Source organism: Paroedura picta, chromosome 8 (assembly GCF_049243985.1).
Source record: "Paroedura picta isolate Pp20150507F chromosome 8, Ppicta_v3.0, whole genome shotgun sequence".
NCBI lineage: Eukaryota > Metazoa > Chordata > Lepidosauria > Squamata > Gekkonidae > Paroedura > Paroedura picta.
Window position 1 is genome coordinate 7,617,770 of NC_135376.1, and position 22,416 is coordinate 7,640,185.

Sequence of the window (22,416 nt, forward strand, 5' to 3'; positions counted from 1 at the left end):
ACAAGACACTGGTTGCATGTGAGGGAGCGCGGAATCAAACCCGGCTCACCATATTAGAAGTCCGTGCTCCTAACCACTACACCTATCTGGCTCTTAACCAAGTAGAGCAATCGCCATTCTCAGGATGACATCGCCCCTGATTGGCGGAACAAGACACTGGTTGCATGTGAGGGAGCGCGGAATCAAACCGGCTCACCATATTAGAAGTCCGCGCTCCTAACCGCTACAGCAAGCTGGCTCCTTTAACAAAATTAAAGTTGTTCTTATTCAGTAATATCGGAGCTCTCTCACCTCCCTCACAGGGTGTCTTTTGTGGGGAGAGGAAAGGGAAGGCAAATGTAAGCCGTTTTGAGATTTCTTTGGGTAGAGAAAAGCGGCATATGTTCTTCTTCTAATTCTGGGTATAAGTTTTACCCAGAACTAAATTTTGTTGATTGTAAAGTTACCACCAGACTTGAACTCTGTTCTACTGCTTCAAACCAACGCCTGAATCCAAGTTCTCCAGTAGGACCAACAGGCCTAAGAATTGCAGGGCAAGATTCGGCGCTGGTAACGGGGTTACAAGGACGATGCAGTAGGAACCTGCAAGGAGCAGCCGAGAGCAGGAAAGAAGCTTCACTTCCGCCGCACTTTCCGCAATAGTCAGAGAAGGAAGACCACCGGACCCCATTCAATGAACATCTCCATGTTTTATTAGTTACGGAAGTGCGCTTCGTACAAGGGATCGCTTTCGAAACTGTAGGAAGCTGGTTGATCTAGCCGGCGCCCAGTCGGAGAGTGAAATGACTTCCGCTTTCTTTAACCGAATTCCGCACAAACTAAAGATACAGGCCGGTTTTCCAATCCATCCTTTTCCTTCCAACTTTTCACGGGAACACAGAACGGGAAAACAGCCACAACGAGGTGAGGGGGGCAGAGAAGAAAAGGAAGGAAGTTTACGGGGAAAACAAAAAAGAGAGAGAGAGGTTCTAGTGGCTGCTGTTACGGCATCGGGGTTGGGCTGTTTTTGTACATTCAAAGCATTATTTATTGCATCAGGGAAAAAAAAAACAAAAAAACAGGGACCATGCACTTTTTCGTTTCTCGAATGTTCCGACAGAAAACTTTTTCAAGAGAGAGAGCTTCAACCTGCATTATTCTCGTCATTTCTAGCTACACTCCAAAGGTGCACCGATTCTACAGTTTTTCTTTTTTTTTTTAATATTTCTCTTTTAGTCGCATGCTTCTGCCTACGCGCATGCGTTTAGATAATAAATATTAAATACAGGAAAGAACGTTAGAGGGGGGGGGGAGAAACTAAACTGACGCTGGGAATTACTTTTCGTGGCCGGGCTGGCCGGTGAAGGAGCATGTCCGGGGGGGAAATAAAGTCTGAGGTAATTACGTTGGCCGCACCGGTTCGGCCCAAGACGCGCTCGAAATCCAGGGAAGTTCCGGGTTTTTTGTTGTTCTTTCGAAACAGAAAAGGAAACACAAAAATTCAAGTACACGAGTTGTTAAGCCGGGGCGCTACCGAATGCCAAAGGAGTCGTGGTGGTTTCCGGTGCTTGCCGTCGGGTTCGCTGCTGGCCTTGTCTCCTCTCCTCCCCCCTCCCCCTCCTGCAGTTAGTCTATTAGCCGGCATTCGCAGAGCTCCTTGTAGATCCGCTTTCGCACCCGGGGCATGTCTTCCTGGGAGAACTGAAAAGGCTGGTCTAGGGCGAGGCACTTGCAGTACTGCGGAAAGACAGGGAAACGTTAGGGGCGTCGGTCGCCGGGGGGCGGCTTGTCTTCAGGCGACAGAGAGTAGGTCTACCTGGAGAAAACAGCCACTTTACGAGCTGGACTCGATGATAGGGAAGCCAAAGTCTGGCTCTCCAGATGTCCGTGGACTACAATTACTGTGAGCCCCTGCCATGCTGGCAGGGGCTCACGGTAATTGTAGTCCACGGACATCTGGAGAGCCATGTTTTGGCCAGCCCTGATCTAGGCCTTGTTGTGCCCTCCAGCTCTACGCCCAAAATCTCCAGGTATTTCCCAAACTGGGATGTGCCAACCTTAAAGAACATACGTTTTATACAATCATAGAATCATATAGAGGGAAGGGACCTCCTGGGTCATCTACTCCAAACACTCTGTACTATGCAGGACACTCACAACCCTATTGCTCATCTACTGTAACTTGCCACCCCCTTGCCTTGAGCCTTCACAAAATCAGCCTCTCCATCAGATGGCTATCCAGCCTCTGTTTAAAAATCTCCAAACCCACCACCTCCTGAGGAAGCCTGTTCCACTGAGGAACCGCTCTAACTGCCAGGAACTTCTTCCGGATGTTGAGACGGAATTTCTTTTGAATTAATTTCATTGGTTCTGGTCCGTCCCTCTGGAGAGCAGGCATTTCACAGTCAAACTCTAACGGAAAGGGGAAGGGGACCAAAGAGAGAGCCTCGCTCCCCTGCTCCTTACCTGGAGAACGAAGACTCCACAGTCGCTATCGTTTTTCTGTTGCGGAATGCACTAGAAGGAAGGAAACGCAGAGAGAGTTAGCCGAGAATGGCCGCAAGCTTCCAGGGACTCCGACCTAAACAGGTAACAGGAACCGCGTTCCCTGTAAGCTCTTCTTCGACGATTCATACCAGGCACTGCTACATTTGCCTCCTGCCGTTCAATCATAACAGACGGGGAGGCAGAGCATTTGCTTGACGTGCGGAGGGTTGCGGGTACAATCCCCGGTATCCCTTGAGCTGGAAATGCTAGAGTCCTCTGCCCGAGACCCTGGAGAGCCACCACCAGCCTTAGAAAATGCTGATCTTGTTGGACCAAGAATCTGAACTAGCATATGCAGGACCTTGTCCAAATTAAGCCCAATGCCTCTGAAGCACGCGGGGGAGATCAAAGTGCGTCTGCACCGCATGGCCGGGGGCTCTGTGTTCAAAGGCCCTCCGACCTCCGCTGTTGATTGGTCGGGGTAATTGAATGTGGTGACATCTTTTTAGAACAGAAAATCGATTATGTCCTCCGAACCCAAGTGGCCCAATTTTAATGACTGACAGCGCCGGCGCAGAGTGGTAAGGCAGCGATATGCTGTCTGAATCTGTCTGCCCATGAGGTTGGGAGTTCAATCCCAGCAGCCGGCTCAAGGTTGACTCAGCCTTCCATCCTTCCGAGGTCGGTAAAATGAGTACCCAGCTTGCTGGGGGGTAAATGGTAATGACTGGGGAAGGCACTGGCAAACCACCCCGTATTGAGTCTGCCAAGAAAACGCTAGAGGGCGTCACCCCAAGGGTCAGACATGACTCGGTGCTTGCACAGGGGATACCTTTACCTTTACCTTTATCTGCTGTACGCGGGAATAATTTGTTCCGTGCGCGCCAGGGCAGGACGTGGCGACACAGAGCAATGTTCGTTTCCAGGCTCCCGGGTTTCAAGGTTGTTGGTTGTTGTTGTTCTAGGACAGGGGTGGCTAAACGGCTGCTCTCCAGATGGCCGTGGACTACAAGGACCATGAGCCCCTGCCAGGCAGGGGCTCATGGTCCTTGTAGTCCACGGCCATCTGGAGCGCCGCCCGTTTGGCCACCCTTAGGGCATACCTAAAAATTTAACGTGCGCCCTGACTCTCATTGTGAGCAGGAAGCTGTTGGGGAGACACTTGGATACTCAATGACCCGCTTTATGTCTTCCACGCTATTTCAGGAGAAAGTTTAGCATCTCCACAAAAAGCTGCCCTCTCTGCGCTTCGCACAAGATGTTCCTTTTCATCATGGCCGGTTGACAGCCGGCTGTAAGTAGCAGCTGCGTTGGGAGTGATGGCTCAGACTCCCGTCGCCCCAGAGGGGGAAAAGCCATCCTTCCGGTTTTTAGATCACCTCTCCAAAACGCAGCTCCTCTACTCGTAGAACACGTCGCCGTCTCAGAGCACGGGCTTTGGCGGTCAGGCGCGGGTCAGCCTATTATTTCTTATTACTATTATTAACCTGATTTATAGAAAGCCCTATCAAGTCAGGATCGGGGCGGCGTTCTACAATTGTCATACAAAATTCTGATGAAACCAATACAAGTATGAAACAAGATGCCAAGCGCTCCGTTGGAGTTCGTTTCCTGGGCCTTGTTTGTATCTCCGTCTTTCCAGCCAGCATCTGTGGGGGAAACTGGAGAGGGGAGCAGCCCTTGATTTTACCTCCTTGCCCCTGGTCTCAACCATGTGCCTGGGGGAAGGGTGCTGTTTTGCAGGCCCTGCAGGACTTTGATAGCTCTGTCAATCTGAGCTTCTGCCGGAAGCTTATTCCACCAGGCTGGGGCCACAGCCGAAAAGGCCCTGACCTCAGTTGAGGCCAGGTGCACTTGTTTAGGGCCGGGGGCCACCGACTTATCAGTATTCAATGATGTTAATGTTTTTCTGGGGGTGTTCGGGGAGAGGCGGTCCCTAAGATATGAAGGGCCCAGACCTCCATGATTCCTCTCTGCCTCTTCTTCCTCTCACCTTTACAGCAGCAGATAAGTAGATGGTTTTACTGTACAGAGGCAGGGAGCCCACGATCCACCAGGCACTAATGCAGTTTCTATGAGACCCTGTTCATTTTTTTTTTATTTCTTAATTTATATACCTCCCCTCTCGGTTACCCGTCTCCGGGTGGTTTACACAGTCTAAAAGACTCAATAAAACAATAGTGTATGACAGGGGTAGTCAACCTGTGGTCCTCCATGGACTACAATTCCCATGAGCCCCTGCCAGCGTTCGCTGGCAGGGGCTCATGGGAATTGCAGTCCATGAACAGCTGGAGGACCACAGGTTGACTGCCCCTGGTGTATGGGATAAAACCCCATTAAAATAAATTCAAATAAAATAAAACCCGATTAAAACAGACAGCTGCGAGGGTCCTTGCTAGGACACCTTGGAGGACCCATATTCAGCCTATGCTGAAATCAATGCACTGGTTACCAGCTTGTCTCCGGATCAAGTTCAAGGTTCTGGTTCTGACCTTCAAGGCCTTACAAGGCTTGGGTCCTACCTATCTGCGGGACCGCCTGTCTGCCTATGTCCCCCGTAGAGCACTCCGCTCTGTGGGCATGAACCTACTGTCCGTCCTGGGCCCTCGGGAAATCTGCCTGGCCTCGACCCTGGCCGTGGGGGTTTCTTGACGGCCTTGGAAGGGTTTCCTGAATGGGTGGAAGTTAATTAAATGTTTATATATTTTTAAAATTTGTTAAACGTTTTATCAGATGATATGACCATACATGGGGATGGGGGAACGAAGAGAGTTCCCTGGCCCGAAAACGCAGACTTATCCTTGCAGAGGCTGCAGCAGGTCTTTTTGGGGCAGGGGAAAGAGCTGGCAGGAGTGCTGCCAGTCGAGGGCGGTGGGACAGGTTCCTGCCACCACTCTCCCTGCCCTGAAAATGCCTGCCGCAGCCTCTCCAAGACTCAGTGTCTGTTTTGGGGGCAGGGGGGAGTCCTGGAGGGAACTCCATGGCTCCCCCCCAGCCCGAGAACGCCTACCACGCCTTTTGGGGGCAGGGGGATGACCTGCCAGGGTGGGGAGAAACGAGGATACTAGCAGCCGTTGTACTTAAACATACAACGGGCTTTAAAGCTAGCAATCATTATAACCATTCTAATAAATATTTGGATTTTAAACTAAAAACTTTCTTTTTGCAGTTCAACCATTAGGGAATGGGACCGTCAGCCTGTCGAAGTGAGTTTCTCTCTACTCAGACCAGCAGTGGGTCTTTCGCATCATCTCCTATCGGACCCTTTTTTAAACTGGAGATGCCGGAGATTGAACCCGGGGCCTTCCGTATGCCAAGCAGGTGCTCTGTCGCTGAACCACTCTCAGGGAAGCTGCTAAGACAGACCACCTAAATCCCCCCTCCCCCACCAATACTTACCTTTGTAACAGCCGTCTGCCAACCCTGAAGAAACTCAGGCTGATTCTTCTCTTTAGCTTCTGTCAGCAAGTATTTCCGGATGTTCTTTAGAAGGATAAAAAGAAAAAAGCGTCAGTCACCGTTGTCACACCGAGGGGCTTCAAAGGGAGAATCCAACATGAAAGTGTTGAAACCAAGGCTCATCGAAAGCACCAGTCCCATCTCTTCCCCCCCCCCCCCCCAAGGTCTGAACAAAGACTTGGCTTTGTGACAAAGTGGCATTGCGATTCTGGATGGCTTTCAGGTGGGGAGGGGTTGATGTTAAAATATTGGAAAATATGGGGTGCCTTCCATGGGGACAGAGCAAGACACACAGCTGTACGAGCCTGATTGGAGCAGTAGAAAAGAGAAAGGGTCCAGGAGTCCCTTAAAGCAGGGGTAGTCAGCCTGTGGTCCTCCAGAGGGTCATGGACTACAATTCCCATGAGCCCCTGCCAGCTGGCAGGGGCTCATGGGAATTGTAGTCCATGAACCTCTGGAGGACCACAGGTTGACTACCCCTGCCTTAAAGAGTAACCAAATTGGTGGCAGGGCAGGAGCTTTGCTCACTGCTGATCTGAAGAAGCTGCATCTTTAGTACCTGAAGAAGTGAGCGGTGACTCCCAAAAGCTCACACCCTGCCACAAATGTTATTAGTCTTTAAGGTGCCATGGGCTCTTTTCAACCATTTGAAAACGTGGTTACCTAAGTGCAATTACCTCCACTACATCTTGCTCACTGATTCTGGCTTAATTGAAAGAAGGCCTTTTGCCCCTTCTGAACATGGCATCAACAGCATTTATAAACAGGAAACTGCTGGCCTGGAAGCGGGAGAAGGGTTTGCTGCATTAAATATTCATTCAGAAATTCAGAACAATGGACCCTCCAGGGCTGAACAGGAATCTAGGGTTCCTATCTCACTGCAGATACCAATTGGCTGGCCCTAAACTTTTCTCTGAATCATGACTCCGGTGTCCCTTGTTGCTCTGCCATCCCTCTGCTAGCCAGGGCCGACCCTGCTTGACTTCAGAGATCTGATGGGGTCTAGCAAGATTGAGCAATCTATCCCAGGGCCTTTACGGTGCGATCAGATTCAAATATTGCTTGGGAGGGGTGGGGTGCCACTCAGTTCTAGCTGATCAGTTAAAGAGAACTGACAAACTGCTTCTAGTAAGGAGGGCCCTGAGAGTCACAGCTCAAAAACCCACAAAACTTGTAGCCGGCAGTCCCATAAATTGAGGGAGCGACTCAGCTTTGTGTTATGAAGTGTTTAAGAACAGAATGGTACAATGGTTAAGAGAAGCGGCTTCTAATATGATGAGGAGGGTTTGCTTTCCTTTTCCTCTGTCTATAGCCAGCAGGGTGACCTTAGACTAGTCACAGTCCTGTTAGAACTTCTCTTGCAGGGCAGTTCCCTCAGAACTCTCTCAGCCCCACCTACTTCACAGGGCGTCTGTTGTGGGGAGAGGAAAGGAAGGGGATGGTAAACCATATGTATATATATATAGTGTGTGTGTGTGAGAACAGACCTCTTACCTCTACGCAGAACTTAAAATGAATGCCTTGAGAGTCGTAAAACGAAATAATGCGGTTCGGGAGATTCACAGTAATGAGGGACCAGTGGACTTCCAGATGTATGGGAATTAACAAGAGAGTCTTTTTGAAGAGGTCCACCTGAGAGAGAAGGGGGGGGGGGAAGGTCAGCCCAATAATTACTTCATTAATTGGATCGTGCATATGAAGCTATACTTTAACAGTCCCAGTTCTCTCAAGAGCTCTCTCAGCCTCACCTACTTCGCAGGGCGTCTGTTGTGGGGGAGTGGAAGGGGAGGTGACCTTAAGGTGCTTTGAGACTCCTTCGGGTAGAAAAAAGTAGAGTACAAAAAAACAGCTCCTTTGACAGACTTATTCTCCAATCCCCTTAAAAGCTGCTAATTCCTTTGGCAGCGAATTCCACATTTTCATCCCTCCCTGTAAAGTGGTGTTTCCTTTTGTCCATCCTGAACCTACTGCCCGTCAGCTTCACTGGATACAGTTTCTAGTATACACTTCTACTTGCAATATAAGACACAATCCCTTTCTGAGTAGTGTGCTTCAAAACAGGGGCAGTCAACCTGTGGTCCTCCAGATGTCCATGGACTACAATTCCCATGAGCCCCTGCCAGCATTTGCTGGCAGGGGCTCATGGGAATTGTAATCCATGGACATCTGGAGGACCACAGGTTGACTACCCCTGCCCTACTCGACTCAGTTCTCCAAACTCAGCATTTTGGACGCCGAGTTACATAGCGGTGCCGGGTTTTACGTGCAAAATTAGCATTTCTGAAAGACCCACATGCAGCAAAAGCCGGCGAAGTAACACCATTCAGCGTCTACCCCACCGGGCAAGAACTGGGAGGCAGATGGAGAGCCGGAAACAGCCTAGGGCAAGCAACGCGGAAGGCTGGCAGCTTAATGGGAAGGGACACACATTTATTGCGAGGCAGGCTGCCTGCGTCTTTAATACTTAATGCTGCACACAGGAACTGCCGGAGAAGGCAGAGAGGACTGCCGGGACACAGTCAAAATGGGCCACAACTCTGAAGGAAGCAACCAGTTCTTCTGGCCCGCGCATGGCATGCATTACTGCACAGAGCACTTAGGTTGTTGAGCAGGGAATTTGGTAGCAATGACGCCCCTGGCTTTTAGCTGTCACGTCTGCAGAGAGAAAGAAGACGGGGCAGAAAAACAGCAAAAACTGAGCCGGGTTTAGTTTGTCATCGGCGTTCGTTGTTGGCAAGCCAAGCAGTGGAGGAACAGAACCTAAGTTTTCCCTGACCTCGTCTAAAGCTGACATTCTGAGGCACCTGTGCAATTTAAGACATCAAATGCACTGGGCGGCACATGGATTGTCTTCATCTTACCCCCAGAGGGGGGGAGAGGGAGATCAGGGGAACATTAGCTGTGACTCTGAACAAATCAGGATTCGGCCTTTCCTATAGCCCTGCCGTCCTTGCCAGAATTTTCCTCCCGACCATGAGGACTAGAAACCCCCCAGTACTTCTGGACAAGTAGAAATTGGCAGCACTTTTTCCTGGAATGCTTTACCTTGGGCAGTACTGCCAATTTGTAGGTTCTGCCTCTTTCCTGAGATAATTCACGGCAGGCAAGGATTCAAGAGCTGTACTGGCTGTAGCCAAGTTCAGTTTTACCCCCTCAACTAAATTCAAAGGACCACAAGCACGGTAACTGGTATTATTATTATTATTATCATCATCATTCGATTTATTCCCCGCCACTCTCTTGCGGCTCGTGGCGGGTTACAACATCTTAAAACCCCATTAAAATCCATTAAAACCACGACTACAATTCGACATTATTAGTTAACTAACTAGCATGGCAAGATCGGCTAATCACTTCCCCTCCCACTACTGACAGTCCCAATCCCGATCCCAGATCCCGGGGGGGGGGGGGGGGGGGCATAGGTGTTAGCCTTGGCCTCAACCGTAGACCTGGTGGAAGAGCTCCGTCTTGTAGGCCCTGCGGAACGATGGAAGATCCCGCAGGGCCTGCAGCTCTCCCGGGAGCTCATTCCACCAGGCAGGGGCCAGGACCGAAGAAGCCCTGGCCCTGGTCGAGGCCAGGCGTGCTTCCCTAGGGCCGGGAACAACCAACAGATTCAAGTACTGGGGCGTGTGGGGTTTTAGGCTAAATTGGCAGTAGGTAGGTAGGTAGGTAGGTAGGTAGGTAGGTAGGTAGGTAGGAAGGAAGGAAGGAAGGAAGGAAGGAAGGAAGGAAGGAAGGAAGGAAGGAAGGAAAAGAGGTCCCAACTCTCTCCTTTTCCCCACAGAATGAGAATAAAAGGCAATGGGAACTTTGACCACAGAGGAGCATTTAGGTTTTTTTATATCACCCGGCCTACCAAAGAGCTCTGGAGCACCTGAAAACGTGCACAGTTGATTGGTGTTACAATTCTCACCTTCAAGCCAACAAAGTTCCTTCAAACACATGGTGACGGTTCAACAACAGTGAGGAAAAACAACCCTACAATGGCTCAGTGGGAGAACACCTAGGTCCCGCATTCAATCCCTGGCATCTCTTAATTCAAAGTGCTAGGTAGCAGGGGAGGTGCTAGGTAGCAGGGACCTCTGCCTAAAACCTTGGAGATGTCAGTCTGAACTGACAGCAATGGATTTGATTCAGAACACGGCCTGCATACACACTCAGCGACACGCCAGTAACTAAGCAATATTACAACTCGGGTGCATGGGGAATGGTACGTAAGAAACGCAGGGAGATTATGAATGCCCACCTAAAGGAAATTCACCTGGGCCCTTGGCTGGCTTTTCAGCTCCAGGTGACAGGAGTCTTCCGTGAACTTTTGGGATTTGTGACCAACAAAATTATCCCCCCCCCCCCACAAAAAAAATGTATCTGCTGTCTTTGCATTTGCGGGTTTCTCGCTCCATTAATTCATTGAAATGGCTGTACACTACTCTGTATTCAAGGAACAAGGAGGAGAAACTGACACTCCTCGTGCGCTGGTTAATTGCATTTTAATGGGTTTGTATTGTTAATCGACTCCATGTATGTTAATGGGCTGGTACTGCAAAATGTCCCCTTGTCCCCGCTTGCCGAACAGCCGTGTCGTTTGAAAAGAACAAGTGCCGCAGATTTTGTCCTTGGGATGAAACCGAACACGTGTGGCATCGTCGCATGGAGAGCGCTGTGCCCCAGCGTACCACTGAGCAGGGCATGGACCGTTCACAGCTTGCCCCCAAGGCAGGAGGACAGAAAACTACGGGCATTCATCTAAAGCAGGGGTAGTCAACTTGTGGTCCTCCAGATGTCCATGGACTACAATTCCCATGAGCCCCTGCCAGCATTTGCTGGCAGGGGCTCATGGGAACTGTAGTCCATAGACATCTGGAGGACCACAGGTTGACTACTTCTGCTTTATAGAACCCTGCAAAATGGCGCTCTTCCACTGAGCATCTGATTGAGGTTCAGGCCGCAACGCCATTATTTATTAATTAAATATTTAATTTATTTATTAAATTTCTAGCCCGCCACTCCCAAAAGGCTTGTGGCGGGTTGCAAAAAGTGCATAAATCCCCCCATAAAATTACCCCCTAAAACAATCCCATAATCTATAAAATGCACAACAATCTATATAGAAAGAGTCCAAGACATAACGGTGCAGAAAAATACAACCAAATCCCCCCAAACTATCACCCCCCCGGGGGGTGGACAGGGGGTGCTGATCTTAATCTGCCAACAGAGTGACCCGGGGGGGGGGGGTCTAGATCTTCATCACTGTCGGGGCCTCCTGCCTACCCCAACCTTGGGGGTTACAGTTAGATGGGTATCCCTTCATCGGGCCATGCCTTTTGATACATATATTCCACCTTGTTTACCTGGCTCATTGGCATGTCCCTGTCCAGAACAAAGCAGGACAGCACGAGTAAAGGGAATAGGTTTGAGCCTAATTTGTAGAATTCTATCTAGATTTCTATGTCTATCGTATTTGGTATTTTACTGATGCCCTGAGACCCAGATTGGAGAGGGGCAGGTTAGGAGGAAAGGAAGGAAGCCGATACAAAAAAAAGGTTAAGCCAGGATCGAATTAAGAGACAGGAGATGCAAGCTCGGTCTCCAGGTCGCCTTGGCTACGAATTGCGGGTCCCAGCAAAATCCACGGCTCCGTGCTTCATGCAGAAAAGGCGGGGCAAATGATAGCACGGGCTCTTTTTTAAAAGACTTTCATGGCGCACCACGTGCATTACCATGGTGCCATCTTATAACAAGTAGGTCAAGTATTATCCTTTGCAGCGGGGAGGTGGAGGGGGGGGGGTCCAAGGCCGAGAGGTATGCCAGGGGCTGCCCAGGCAAGATCATGAGAGCCTCAGGTCCGGTCTCTGCCACCCCGTTATACGAAGACTGTAGAAACCAAACCAAAAAAGGTCACGCTGCCAAAGAACCAAAGCTTGCGGATGAAGCTTTATCCAGGGGGTGGGGAGAGAATGTTCCTATTCTGGGTTTCTTTTTTCTTAAAAAAAATAATAATAACAAGCATATGCCCCCGAAGTTTAATTAAAACCCAGTCGGGTGAAACACACATTTGTAGCTGAATTCGGGAGCCCTGACACAAGGCAGGGGAAAGCACAGAGCGATGTTTGAGCACGCGAGCCAAGTAACAAAAAACCCAATTTAATCTCCCGTTCCGCGCAGCAGAACTGTACCCTTTCCAACTGCGAAGCCCTGTTTTAACGGACGCTTACAAAGGAGGAAAGACTGCTGCTTTTTTCTTTTTTTAATCTCAAAAAGATTTGAAGACGGCCTAAGCGAGTAACCGGGGCGAGTTTCGCGGGAGCTGAGGAAGGCCAGACCTCGAAGGGGCCGGGGAGCCGGGTGCAAGAGCATCACTCCCACATTTCGGCATGCCTTAAACCCAGGCATGCGTAAGCGATGGGGCTGTTCAGATGCAGCCGGGGCTCCGGCAAAGCCTTTCGGTCAGCAAAGGCTGCAACACCCAGGACTTTGCTTGTGGTTTCAAAATCCACACAAAAATATCGGGAAGTCTGGCGTCAAAAGCCTCCCTATGCCGTTCCAAGGTTTGTGGGTACCTTTTTAGAGCCGCACCGATCACAGGACACAAAAAACGAGGCTGATAGTGCAAAATCAGGTAAAAACTTATCTTGGTACTATGTTAAATTTCCAGAAATTCCCTACGTGTTTCTCCAACAGGCTTCGTCTGGGAATCTCCATCTGGCAGCCATTTTTTCAATAAGAGTAAAAGACTGTGTACGTTCCACAAGGGACTTCTGGTAGGTTTTCCCCAACACCTTCTGCCCCAGCCGATTCTTTGGACTGGAGATGCCGGGAATGTACCCTGATACCTTTTGCACCCAAAACGCATCTTTCCCTAACAATCAGGTCCTCTCGGTTTATTATTCAACTGGAGCAGTATTATGCAAACTTCATTCGGCCTGCTTATACAGGTTGCAGAAGTCAGCTGTTCTTCTGATGAGAAATGCAGCGTGAATGACAGCATCAACCCTAGATAGCAGCGGGTGTGGGGTGTGGAGGGAATCAGAAATGTTTCTGTAAGACCTCGGGGCTTACGGAGAACATCCTGCATCCCTGTAGTTCCTCTTCAGCTGCCACAAAAAAGGGTAATGTTTGTGACGTGCAAGAAAATTACCAAATGGTACCTCCTTGGAGGTTAAGGGTAGGCGGGGGGGGGGTATTTTTTTAGTATTTTTCAAGTCTGGGTATACTGAACTCCCCCCCCCCCACAAAATAATTATTTTCCGATAGTCCCAAATCAAATTACTGGTATGGTATTTGTATTTGGTTTTTTTCGGGGAAATTCCAAATTTTTTCAGCTCCGTTATAACCAAAGGGGACCATTATAGTCCATGGTTCTGATGGGACTATAATGGACAATCAAACCGGGGAGCTGCGTGGGCTGTTTATTGAGGTAGAAACACCAAATTTACAACAAATTTACAACAAAGCTGCTGGTGCCGCTCTTCAAAGAACTCCCCCCACCCCAAGTTTGAAAAAGAATAGACCAGGGATGTCCAATTCTATGGACCCCCAAAGAAGGGGATTCCCGTCTTCCATCGGTTTCAATGGAAGGGGGAGAAAGGTTTAAAGAGACTTTTCCAAGAAGGAGGTCAACCTGGCACGTGTTTAAAGGGGCTGCAATCTCTTTAAACAGCCTTTAACTTCAACTATGTGCTGATTCCCGGAAAATCCCAAATATTTTCAGGATTGGCCATATCAGATAACTGAAAAATACGGGAAAGCTATTTTTTTCAGCTCGGATATAGCCGAATGCAGCACCCTATTGGAGACAGGTCAAGATGGGTGGCTGCGTCAGTCTGTTTGCAGCAGCAGAAAAAACCCGAGACTGGTAGCACCTGAAAGACTGACCAAATTTGTGGCAGGGTAGAAACCTCTGCCACAAGTTTTGTTAGTCTCCAAGGTGCCGCCAGACTCCTGCTTCCCCGTTCTTGGTTTCAAATTCATTTTTAAAAACGGTCCCAAACGTTTCTCACACACTTTAAATCTCTAGCCCCGAGAGTGCGTACCTTTTTAGTCCATCGTTTAACCCCGTTATATCCTTTGGTTACCAGCTGTCTGTGAAAAAAGCTGTTGAAGAAATGAACCTGCAAAGACAAGGTGAGAAATGACCACACTGATCCGACAAGGCAGAAGGACCATTTATGCACTGGAGGTTTCATGCCAGGCTGCAGGTTGGAGTTTTAGTTGTGGCAGGTTGCCCCACCTCTTCCTGCACCCACATGGGGGAGCATTTGGCCTGGTGCCCCTCACCTGCCCCCTATTTGTGCTCCTGCACAGGAGGTGGGGCAGTGAAGTTCCCAGGACATAAACGGTCGAAGTGACTCAGATCCCCAATCAGGGCCTTCGGTGCTGAATGGCATTCAGAAGGAATACCGGCGTTAACAGTCTCATAAAATAATTTTTACAGTTGCACGTGCTCCTTCCACTGCCTCAGCTGGGTGCTGGACTTTCCTACGGAGCCTTATGTCATTCCGGAGGAGCTCGGAGGGCTGGACACTGGCCCTCTTCTCCTCCTTGCAGCGTGGCAGGCAAACAGTGACTCAGCAAACTTCAGGGATGCGTGGGGCTTTAACTCGGGCTGCTCATGATCCTTGTCCAACATGCTGAATGCTGCAGCAGGTGAGACCTGCATACCAGCAGACAAGCCTGGATGTTGAAGGAGGGTCTGGGAGGGCCAGGTTCATATCCCCATGCGTGCCGTCAACACTCAGTGGGTAACCTTAGGCTGTCCACAGGGTGGTGGTGAGGAGACATGGAAGTGAGGAGAACGATACGAGTAGGGCTGCCCGCTCTGGGTTGGGAAGCCCCTGGAGACTTGGGGTGGGGGTGCAGCTGGGAGTGGCTGGAATTTGGGGAGGGAGTCTAATGCGAGGGAGTCCACCCTGTGGAGAAGCCATTTTCTCCAGGGGAACTGATCTCTTTAGTCTGATAATGACCTATAATTCCAAGGGATTCCCAGGTCCCACTTGGGGACTGGCAGCTCTAGATGTAAACTACTTTTGGGGCCCCACTGGGGAGAAAGGTGGAATATAAATTAATTAAATAAAGGGCAAAGACAGAGAAGAACAACAGATGGGCGTTTTATACCCCACTTTTTACTAGACAAAGGCGTCTCAAAGTGGCATAAAATCACCTTCCATCTCCCTGCAACAGACACCCTGTGAGGTACGTGAGGCTGAGAGAGCTCTGAGAGAACGATGAGTGGTCTAAGTTCACACCCTTTGGCTGCATGTGGAGGAACAAGGAATCAAATCCAGAATGGTGCTTGGTGGGGCTCATGGTATTTGTAGTCCATGGACATCTGGAGAACCACAGTTTTAACCACCCCCGCTGTGGGTTTTTCGAGGCAAGAGATGGACAGAGGTGGTTGGCCACTGCCTGCTTCTACAGAAGAACTCCATTTTGGGTTGGTCTCTCCATCCCAATAGGAACCAGGGCTTGACCCTGCTTAGTTTCTGAGATCTGACAAGATCAAGCTAGACTAGGTCAGAGGTAGGCAAACTGTGGCTCTCCAGATGTCCATGGACTACAATTCCCATGAGCCCCTGCCAGTAAATTCTGTGAAGATTCAAGGGAGTGTCAGGTGACAGTGGATGAGTGAGAGGGTTGTGAGTGTCCTGCATAGTGCAGGGGGTTGGACTAGATGACCCAGGAGGTCCCTTCCAACTCTAGGATTCTATGATTCTAACAGTCTTCAGGAACAGGACAAGTATGGGGTAGGGGTTAAGAGTGGTAGCTTCTAATCTGGCGAGCCGGGTTCAATTCCCCACTCCTCCACATGCAGCCAGCTGGGTGACCTTGGTCTAGTCACAGTCCTGTTAGAGCTGTTCTCACAAAGAAGTCCTTGTCAGGGCTTTCTCAGCCTCACCTGCCTCCCAGGGCGTCCACTGTGTGGAGGGGAAGGGAAGGCGAATGTAAGCTGCTCTGACACTCTTTCAGGTACAGAAAAACGGGGGGATCAAAATCAACTCCTCCATCAAAAGCAAAATTGTGAAGCTACGACTGACCACATTTCCAAATTCGCAGGACTCCCTTCCATGAATCACCAGACTAGAGGTAACTAGTTAGAATGATCCCGCAAGCCCTTTTCTCCGTCCGCAAGGTGATGTGCTAAAGCTCTTGACTCTGTACTTTGCAAAGATGGTAAAATTGTCCCGCCCGAGAAGGGGAAGGGGAGGGAGATCAGAACATCCGTTTTTGTTTTTTATTAATGGTAATGGGCAGCTCAAAGGACCCCAAAAAGCATTCTCCAAGAGGCTTGGATTTGCACGTCAGACTCTAAGAACAGATTCAAATGCAGCATATTTAATTGAGGCGGAATAAGCTCTCTTGGGACAAGGGTATCATCTCAGATTGTACGGATAACAAAGCACCATTTGAAGACTAAAAGATCGCGGAGGTGGCAGTAAATAACAGCAGCCCCCAAATCCCTTTGCTCCCTCAAAAGACGCCCGCCAATTAAAACACCCTCCAAAGCCCTGGCAAACAGGCAGCCTGCTGAAGAATGACAGGGAGGAGCCCCCTCACCTCTTTACAGCCCCTCCCACAATGGAAAAGATGGGCCACCCGAACTGGTAACTAGATGGTGGCCTGACAAACTGCAGTTGTTTCAGAGGGACACATGGGAGAAGACGTTTTCCAAATGCATGGGCCCCTGGTCGTGACCAGCTGGAGGCTCTCAAGCTTCCCCGCATGGAAATTATGCACACCCAAGCAGCCCTCCCGCTCTGCTCCCATAAACAGTGCCAATGTACTGTCCCCTCTGCTGTGGCACTTGAAGCAGTTTGACTGTGGATCGCGGGCCAAACAGGGGCCGGGCTGATCTCTACGGAAGCGCCTGTGGCTGAGCAAGGAGAATACATCACCGTGGGCAACGGAGTGACTGGCAGACAGCAGATTTTCTTCCACAGGCATGATTCTTAATAGCATGTTTCCAATTAAGGCAAATGCCATGCTCCGGTGAAAGGGACATCAGCGTTGTCAGACCTGCACTATTTCTTGTATTTCAGTGAGTACGTACATGAAATAAACTCGCTGGCAAGGTGTAGAGCCAGCGTGGGGTAGAGGTTAAGAGCAGCGGCTTCTAATCTGACAAGCCGGGTTCGATTTGCCGCTCCTCCACATGCAGCCAGCTGGGCGACCTTGGGCTCGTCACAGCCCTGATGGTGCTGTTCTCAGAGCAGTTCTGTCAGAGCTCTCTCCGCCCCACTCTACCTCATGGGGTGTCTGTGGTGGGGAGAGGAAGGGAAGGCGGTTGTAAGCCGCTTTGAGACTCCTTCAGCTATTGAAAGGCAGGGTATAATAACGAACTCTTATGAAAAGATGGGAATATGTTCTGTGCCCATTTTGTTCATTCTGCTGAAGTTGACACCACTTTTTCCTACCCCTACAGGCAGTGTGTGTTTTGTTTTTGTTTTTAAAGCGTGTTTACCTTTTCAGGAACTGCATCCATTATTAGCTCGCCATACATGTTGATGATCTGGAAAAAAACAAACAAACCAAGAATGCTTTATTAGGGAGAAAAGAGCACAAGAAAGGTTCGGCAGAAAGAACACAATGGTCCCCCCCCAGGAATTTTGCCATGGCAAGCGACTATTTGAGTCAGGAACTCAAAAGTTATAAAACAACATAAAATTTTAACAATTATTTATTAAAGTGCACCAATATTAGGTCAAAAACAAAGTAAAAACTATATTTAAAAAACTATACATCTCTAACTGCACATGAACAGACCTAACCCGCTTCGATCCTACTGGGTCTTCCTCAATTCCTTTAGTAATAAGCTAAGTGACTTCATAGATGGTCCCCTTAGAAATACCCTGACCTGAATGACCTAGACCAGGGGTAGGCAAACTGTGGCCCTCCAGATGTCCATGGACTACAATTCCCATGAGCCCCCCCAACACCCTTCTGGCATGGGCTCATGGCAATTGTAGTCCATGAACATCTGGAGAGCCACAGTTTGGCCACCCTTCCCTCCAGGGTCAGGGTGAGCCAGCTGAGACCTGAGGGTGCTTTCAGCCACATTCCTACTCTGTAACTAAGCACCTCCAATCGCATCTAAGCATTTTGAGTCAGCATGTGACCTGCTCTTCTGTGCCACAATGGAATGGAAATGCTTCCCTCCTATGACCCAAGGTTGGGCCCAGGATCTCCATGAACGGAAGGGTATTTCCATCAGCGGAACAGGACTTTCCTGCCTATTAGCTATTCATACGCTATTGCCAAAATTCCACAGACCCAGACTAGTTGCTATAACAGGATTTACATATTGCTTAAGTACACACAAGCAAGCTCCCATCTCCAGAGAATTTCACTTCTTGTTTTCGGTAATGGATGCAGACCATCCTGTAATGCAGCCACCGAAAGTAATAAAGACGTTATAATTATCGCTTTGCAGTTTTGTCTCATTTTACTTCTGCCACTGACTTTGCATTTGCAGGCTGCGTTCTCTCATTCTGTTGAGCAAAACTGTTGACACAGGAGGCCTTAATCCTAATAGGATTACATTTTTTCAGTTCTAAGACTTAGATCTTCATTCTCTTACTTGCCGCCATGGCAAAAGGCGGATCTCATTCGGTGCAGTCCAAGCCCTTTCCTTAACCCTGTGACAACCCAAGTATTCATTCACTGGCAGTCTTCAAGCAAAGGTTGGATGCACACTTTTCTTGGATGCTTTAGGATGCTTAGGGCTGATCCTGCGTAGAGCAGGGGGTTGGACTAGATGGCCTGTATGGCCCCTTCCAACTCTTTGATTCTATGATTCCCTGAACTAAAACCCATATAAATCAGTGCCATCACCAGAACCAATGGGATGAAATTAATTCAAAAGAAATTCCATCTAAACATCCGGACGAAGTTCCTGACAGTGAGAGCGGTTCCTCAGTGGAACAGACTTCCACGGGAGGCAGTGGGTTCTCCATCTTTGGACATTTTTAAAGAGGCTGTTCTGGCCCTGCTAGTAGACTTCCTGAGGGCACCCGGGTTTTGGCCTATGTAGCCTAGAGCAGGGGTAGTCAACCTGTGGTCCTCCAGATGTCCATGGACTACAATTCCCATGAGCCCCTGCCAGCATTTGTGGCAGGGGATCGTGGGAATTGTAGTCCATGGACATCTGGAGGACCACAGGTTGACCACCCCTGGCCTACAGTGTTAACTGGATGGGCCACTGGCCTGATCCAACATGGCTTCTCTTATGTTCTGATTTCTCTCCAGGCTTCGGGAACCAATGACGATTTCTCAAGATGACTAAACAGAAACTGTTAGAAAACTCTCACGCGCACCCTGGTATTATGCTGTGGTGACAACCGCCCAATGACTCCCTTCTTCCCTACCGGTAGTCTTAAGACGAACATCTTAAATGAGGCTTCAGTCAACCTAAGACAGGGATGAGCAAACTGTGGCCCTCCAGATGTCCACAGACTACAATTCCCATAAGCCCATCAGCATTTGCTGGCAGGGGCTCATGGGAATTGTAGCCCGTGGACATTTGCAGCATGCTCATCCCGCTCCCTTCTAAATTCTACTGTCCAATTTATACAACAAAGGCATAAGTGATAGACGGGGTACAGAGGCGTAATTTCCGCTGGACCCAAGAAACACTGCATGATGCCAACCAGCCAGCCAACCAAGGCACTGTATCATAAAGGTAAAATGTTGAAAGTGTGCTCTGGCCCTCTCCCTCTCTGAAGCAGCTCTGCAAAGCCTCCGTGAACTCTCACCTGGTCATTCAGCCAGTTCTGACCATCTAGCGTCGTCAGATCATCCATATCGAGCATGTGCTTATTGTAGAAGACCCGGAAACTGCAAGTGGAAGATTTGGGATGCCTCGTTTGATATTTCATGATTTCCTTCGTGATAAATGGCTTTCTGGAACAGAATTAAGGTGGCTGAGAGAGACAGATAATGCCGAGTTATCCCTCCCCAGCACACCCAAGATACATTTGAGTGTTTTAGCCCAGAGGTCTCCAACCCCCGGTCTGCGGCCCGGTATCGGGCCGCCAAGGCCATGGTACCGGGCTGCTAGTGGCCACGCCTGCCTTCCCCTCCCCCCCGCAGCGAGAGGGGGAAGAGGCAGGCGAGGCTGCTGGCACGCCAGCGACGCAAAGGCTCTTGCGCGGAGCCGCCGTGCATGCGTGTTTGCGCCCCCTGCTGGCAAAAACACACACGTGCAGCTGTTCTGTGCATGCGCGTTAGCGCCACCTAGTGGCCAAAACGTGCATGTGCGGCAACTGCGCGTGCGCGTTTACGTGCAGCTGCTGTGGCCGGGCCGCCGGCTCTCTCCCACCCTCGGAGGCGGTCCCCGACTAAAAGAAGGTTGGGGACCGCTGTTTTAGCCCACAACTATTGGAATGCTGGGATTGACTGAGCGACAGAAATACGCTTTCTTCCTTTCATCTTAAAATACATGCATAAATCGCTACCAACCTATGGGAGAAATCTTCGTTAAAGACTTCCTTTAATCTTCCCATGACGTCCTTTTCACAAAGGGGAACTAAGCTGCCGTATTTCTTCATGACTTCATCTAGGAATCCTTGAAAACACAGCAAAGTTAAAAAGATGCAGTTCGCCCCGTCCTGCTTCAAGGCGGCTGACATTCCAATGGATCGGTTCCCACAACTCGCCTCCCCCATCCCAGGAAAAGAAGAAGCGGCACAAGGTTAACGTGCAGGATCAACAGGTGGCAGCCAAGGCAGTGGAATGAGAAGACTGGGTTCAAAAGAAACTAGGAATCACTTCCTGGAGTTACCACACGCTGCAAGAGCAAACCCGGGATGGGCTCCATCTGCTTCTTTTGCAATTAAATCGCCCACCCCCAGCTCTTTACAACTGTAAAAGACAAGCGCCTAGGGAAGGGCACATCAAGGACCCAACCAAGGGGGTTGCACAAGGTGTGGATATGACTCAACAGACCTGAAATCTCTGTGCAGAACACTCAAATGTTTACAAAAACATAATTTTCAAATGCTAAAAGCGCGTGTGAATTCTACAACATTGCTGTTAATTGCTTATTTCAGAGGTCATTCTGCTGTCCACAGGAAGATCCAGATGAAGCTTCGGTTTGCCAGGTTCTTGTTTTTCCAGTGGGCTCGCAGAATTAACGTACGGACCAATACAATACAGCAGCCATTCTCAACTTTTTTACCATTGAGAAAGCCCTGAAACATTCTCCAGGCTTTGAGAAACCCCACAAGTGGCGCGATGGTGCAGAATACGGTTGGGAAGCAGAGCTGTGGACACGCCCACCCAGAGCCCCTCCCCTTCCCACCCCCTCCAGGCTCATCATTGGCCATTTTGGGACGGGGGGCGGGTCAACATGACCTATATCAAAATTAACTAACTCGGAAAACCCTTCAAGGGCCCAGAGTTCCACAAAACCCTTGTTGAGAAAGCCTGCGAAAGAGTTACAATAATAAAGTACAATATTTGGTACAAATACTGTGCTACGATTATGATTCGTAACAGTTTCTGTACTTCATCGTCCCGCTGTTGTAAGTCTATTGTGCCGCTCACCGTGTTCGTTTTGTGAGACAGCCGAAGAGGTGAGAACTTGGCGAAACGAAACGGATACAAGGGCACGGGGAAACGGCTGACCCGAAAGCATTTCTGAATTCAAAGCCAATGAATAAGGGAACGTGATTTCAGAGCGGACCGAAGCTCCCGTCTCAATATCCTAGCCTCAAAGAAACAATGAGAGGTCATAGAGCTATTGTGCCTGATTGCACCCCTGCTGTGCAGTATTTCCAGGCAGACGCACTAGATTCCAATCAGCACAACATTCACTGGTTTGGGAGGAGGAGATCACAACGCTTCTGACATCTGAATAAAAATGGGAGGTCCTGTTCACAGGCCGATACGTAAAAGGAAATTCAAAGGACCGGAGCGCAAATTGATTGCAATCTGGCCATATTCTTTAAAGGCTGGGAGATTATTGCAAGGGGGAGGGGGAAAGAAAGCATATAAAATTAATGACTTGCAAGAAGGAAGGTCAGATGATGGGCAGTTTCTCAGGATATAATGCTACGAGCTAGGATCCTGAAGAAAAAGTTTTTTTTTTAAACCCTGCTTTTCACTACCTGAAGGAGTCTCAAAGTGGCTTACAATCGCCTTCCCTTCCTCTCACCCAACAACAGACACACAAGTCTAACAGGACTATGACTAGCCCAAGGTCATTCAGCTGGCTGCATGTGAAGAATGAGTAGGGAATCAAACTTGGCTCTCCAGATTAGAGGACAGTGCTCTTAACCATGATGCCTAGTTGATCTCAAGTAAGTGTTTTCATCAGCTTCCCCCACATTGCCACGCATCTCAAAGGCCAGCTGGTTATCATGCTCATGGACTGGTTACAGCTACAAAGCCATCCACAAGACTTTTATGTGTAACTGTAACATCTGTAATCTGTAACATATATAAAACGCAAAAGGGGTTGTGGGAGGAGTTTTCGGACTCATCACCTACCTG

The 22,416-nt window shown here is 49.3% G+C and overlaps 1 protein-coding gene across 2 annotated transcripts in view; it reads right to left on the reverse strand.

Moving 5' to 3' along the window:
* Nucleotides 1–669: 669 nt before the first annotated feature.
* SENP5 (SUMO specific peptidase 5) overlaps nt 670–22,416 on the reverse strand; it is a 40,484-nt gene continuing 18,737 nt past the window's right edge. For both annotated transcript variants that reach the window (XM_077348258.1, XM_077348259.1), the window contains 8 exons: nt 20,383–20,488; nt 19,677–19,824; nt 17,387–17,434; nt 13,962–14,039; nt 7,420–7,557; nt 5,866–5,949; nt 2,446–2,496; nt 670–1,716 (listed from right to left, as the gene is read on the reverse strand). In XM_077348258.1, the coding sequence (XP_077204373.1) occupies nt 1,606–1,716; nt 2,446–2,496; nt 5,866–5,949; nt 7,420–7,557; nt 13,962–14,039; nt 17,387–17,434; nt 19,677–19,824; nt 20,383–20,488 (764 nt within the window). In that variant the 3' untranslated portion in view covers nt 670–1,605. The remainder of the gene's footprint in view (nt 1,717–2,445; nt 2,497–5,865; nt 5,950–7,419; nt 7,558–13,961; nt 14,040–17,386; nt 17,435–19,676; nt 19,825–20,382; nt 20,489–22,416) is intronic.